The 3,422-nt window shown below is 42.9% G+C and overlaps 1 protein-coding gene across 1 annotated transcript in view; it reads left to right on the top strand.

The window, feature by feature from the left end:
• Positions 1 to 213: 213 nt before the first annotated feature.
• ARMC9 (armadillo repeat containing 9) overlaps positions 214 to 3,422 on the top strand; it is a 70,571-nt gene continuing 67,362 nt past the window's right edge. The window contains exons 1-3 of the mRNA XM_009323592.1: positions 214 to 295; positions 2,038 to 2,163; positions 2,728 to 2,898. Of these exons, the coding sequence (XP_009321867.1) occupies positions 245 to 295; positions 2,038 to 2,163; positions 2,728 to 2,898 (348 nt within the window). The 5' untranslated portion in view covers positions 214 to 244. The remainder of the gene's footprint in view (positions 296 to 2,037; positions 2,164 to 2,727; positions 2,899 to 3,422) is intronic.

Here is a 3,422-nt window from a genome sequence, read left to right as displayed (position 1 = left end):
CGCGCCCTGGCGATGAACGGCGGTTCGGGTCGGCGAGGACCGGCTTCGGAACTTCTTACGGCGGGGGGGGGCGGGGGGCGGGAAATCTTCCTCATGCGGTTTGTTTGGAGATGAGACGGCTAAGGGGCTGTGCGTGGCTGGGCTGCGGCGGGGCTGTGTGAACCGCTGGGCTGTCTGCTAACACCCCCCTTCTTCACAATTTTCTAGGTTTATCAACGATGACACGTAGCAGTAACGCTTAACGATGGGTGACGTTCTAGCTTATGAAGCTGAGTTACTCGGACTAGTGAGAGAGGTTGGTTTTCTCTCTTTTTTTTTTTTTTGTTAAAATGAGCAAGGCAAAATTTCGTAATGCTTGTGTTCAGAGCCAGGCGTTGTAACTGTGGTCTAAATTCTGGAGTTATTGAACTGGCCAAGTGTTTGCTACACCCTGAAATCATATTGACTCCTGTCATGCTCTGTAGATTCAAAGGGCTTAATGTCCATTAAATGCCAGCAGTCAAACATCACATCACCTAGAATGAGCTGTTGTTCATTGCAAATGAGGCTTTCGTTAAAGGAACAGTTAAGTTGATTAGATCCACAGACAGCTTTGGGGCTAAGGTCCAACCTGTGATAATGGTGAGATCTTTAAAACACTGCTTAGCTGCCACCTCATTCCATGGGTGTATAAAATCGTGGAGGCATATAAAAACCCTAGAGCTGACAAAACCCAGGCTGAAGTCCTGAGACCACTGATCTCCATGGTTTAATGCCTAAGCAGGATTTTCCAGCTAGGCAGTCCTCTACCCATATTGCCCATAAGAGGTAATCAGAAGATATTCTAAAGTGTGAAACGGTCCTGTGAAAAAGACAGTGAGAGGCAAATTTTCAAGGGCGGGTGCCTCTCTGGTAGTCTGTGCTTCAGCCTTCTGGCTAAATTGGCTAAAATGGGATATTTATGATTTGGAACAAGAACACAAACTGTGATCTCTGCTGCTTGTTACTGCCTCATTCCTTTGATCGACACTGTGTTGGTAGCCTAGTTTAGGGCCCTAAGTGAACACCAAACCTACAGCCTAACCCCGCTGCCTTGTGTGCTTGTGTGACCCAACCCATTACAGGGTTCCACAGATGCCGGTGCTGTGGAGGGGTGATCAGGAGCAGCAGTCAGCTGTCACTGTGCCCAGCTTTCACCAGGCTGTCTATTGAAAGCCTGGACAGTTAATTCCTGCCTAAAGAGTCAGGAATGGCAAATGGCAAAATCATACACAACTTAAGTCTTTTTGTGCATCTCAAAAAACAAATCCAAAAAGAGGTTTAAGTACTTAATCACTATTATACTACTGTTTATGTTAACAGTGACGAAAGTAAACGATTCCTGTTCTCTGTGGCAATGTTGGGCATCCAGATCAAGTTTGCAAAATGAAATGTGATGTCTTGCCTCAGCAACCAATAACTAAGACTCCTGAGATGGGGGCAGGAGGGGAAGTTGTGTGTAATTGTGGTTTGTGTTGACTGTACATTGTGGGAGGAAGGGGCAGGCCTGTTTATCTCTTTCTCAGAAGAACAGTGCTTGATTAGTTGTTCATTAATTTGGCTTGTACAGCTTCAGATGAGTGACCTGGCTTAATATTCAAGCAGTCTGATTGCTGCTGTGGAGATGAGAGTCACACTTAAGAATCCTGCCCTCTGAGAACATTATTTGCAAGGAAGTTACTTACTTGTTTCTTCAACCAAGGTATAGCATTAACGGATTTTAGTTCTTTTTCTTCTTTGGTTGAATGAAATTACGGGCTAAAGCGAGGGGCATCATTCTTTCAGGGAGGATGTGCTCGGTTGTCCGTACTATTCTCTAGGATGCAGGAGGAAATTTAGTTGAGAGGCAGCATTTTCCTACCACATAAGGTACCAGCTCTTGGTTTGTTGCTGTGCAGTCTTTGGCATTTATGGACCTTGCTACAGAGAAACTTCAAAGGACTTTGGCAATTCATGGGTCACTCATTGAAGCATTAGTAATCTAAAAAAATATTGTTCCTATACGTTTTTGTCTTGTAGTATTTGGATTTTGCTGAATTTGAAGAAACACTGAAAGTATTTACAAAGGAATGTAAAATAAAAGGGAAGACACTACCTAAACCAGCAGGTGTTTCCTCAAGAGATTCAAAAACTTTGCCTGTTCAGGTAATGCATCCTTTATACTTACTTTGAGTTATACTAAAAACAGTTAAAGGCCACTAACCACCGTGTGAATTATTACAACAGTGAGATTATCTGAACTGTCTGAACAGGTTCTTGATTATTTGAAGAAGTCTGCTAGCATTCTTCTTTCAGTGCAGGAACTTTCAAGTTTGTTTCTTTCTGCAGAACTCCAGTCCTTTTGAACCTGAGACAGTAGTTTTGGTTCACACTATTTTAGGTTTTTAGCTTACCATACTTTGATAAGACTGATTTTCACACACCGTAGGCATATATTTTTCCCTTATGGTAAAGGTGGGTCACCGGATTGACATGCTTGAAAATTTGGGCTTTACTTCTTGTATTGATGGTTTATTCAGGCTCTCAAAGATGTTAAAGACAGGTGGAGAAAGAATATTTAGGTGGTCATTGAATGGTGAGAGATTTTGGATAAAACTTGTCATTCAAAGTGTTCAGATGGCACTTGAATTCTTCATTCACTAACCTACTGTTGAAAAAATGTAGCTCCTCTGTGTGTGGTTTTTCACTGAATGCTTTTCCCCTTTGCAGAAAGATCTGCTTACAGCATTTGAAAACGGTGAGCAGAAAGTTTTCTTCCAGCTCTGGGAGGAGCATATTTCATCTTCAGTCCGGGACAATGAACCAGTTGCTCAGAAGCTGGAGTTCTATCTTCACATCCACTTTGCCACCTACCTCTTGAAACACTTTATGGGAAAGCCTGTAAGTTTAGTTCACAGTTTAAACTTCAAATTGCTTTTGTTTGGTTTACTTCATTTATTTGTCTTTAGTGTGGATGAGGATGGGATGTTTAGCAAGAAGAATTCCCAGAATGGGTATCCATTTTTTGGGCCGCAGTTTGCGTTTTAGTTGAACGAGACCCCTTGTATTGTGAAATACAGAGATGGAATTTAGAATCATAGAATAGTTTGGGTTGGAAGGGACATTCAGGTCCCTAGTCCAACCCCCCTGCAATGAGCAGGGACATCTTCAACTAGATCAGGTTGCTCAGAGCCCCGTCCAACTGACCTTCAAATGTTTCCAGGGACGGGGCATCCACCACCTCTCTGGGCAACCTGTGCCAGTGCTTCACCACTCTCATTGTAAAAAATGTCTTCCTTACATCTAGTCTAAATCTACCCTCTTTTAGTTTAAAACCATTACCCCTTGTCCTATCGTAACAGGCCCTGCTAAACAGTTTGTCCCCATCTTTCTTATAAGCCCCCTTTAAGTACTGATAGGCTGCA

The sequence above is a fragment of the Pygoscelis adeliae genome, unplaced genomic scaffold (genome assembly GCF_000699105.1).
Source record: "Pygoscelis adeliae isolate BGI_AS28 unplaced genomic scaffold, ASM69910v1 Scaffold245, whole genome shotgun sequence".
Taxonomy (NCBI): Eukaryota; Metazoa; Chordata; class Aves; order Sphenisciformes; family Spheniscidae; genus Pygoscelis; species Pygoscelis adeliae.
This window is presented reverse-complemented; position numbering and strand designations above follow the sequence as displayed.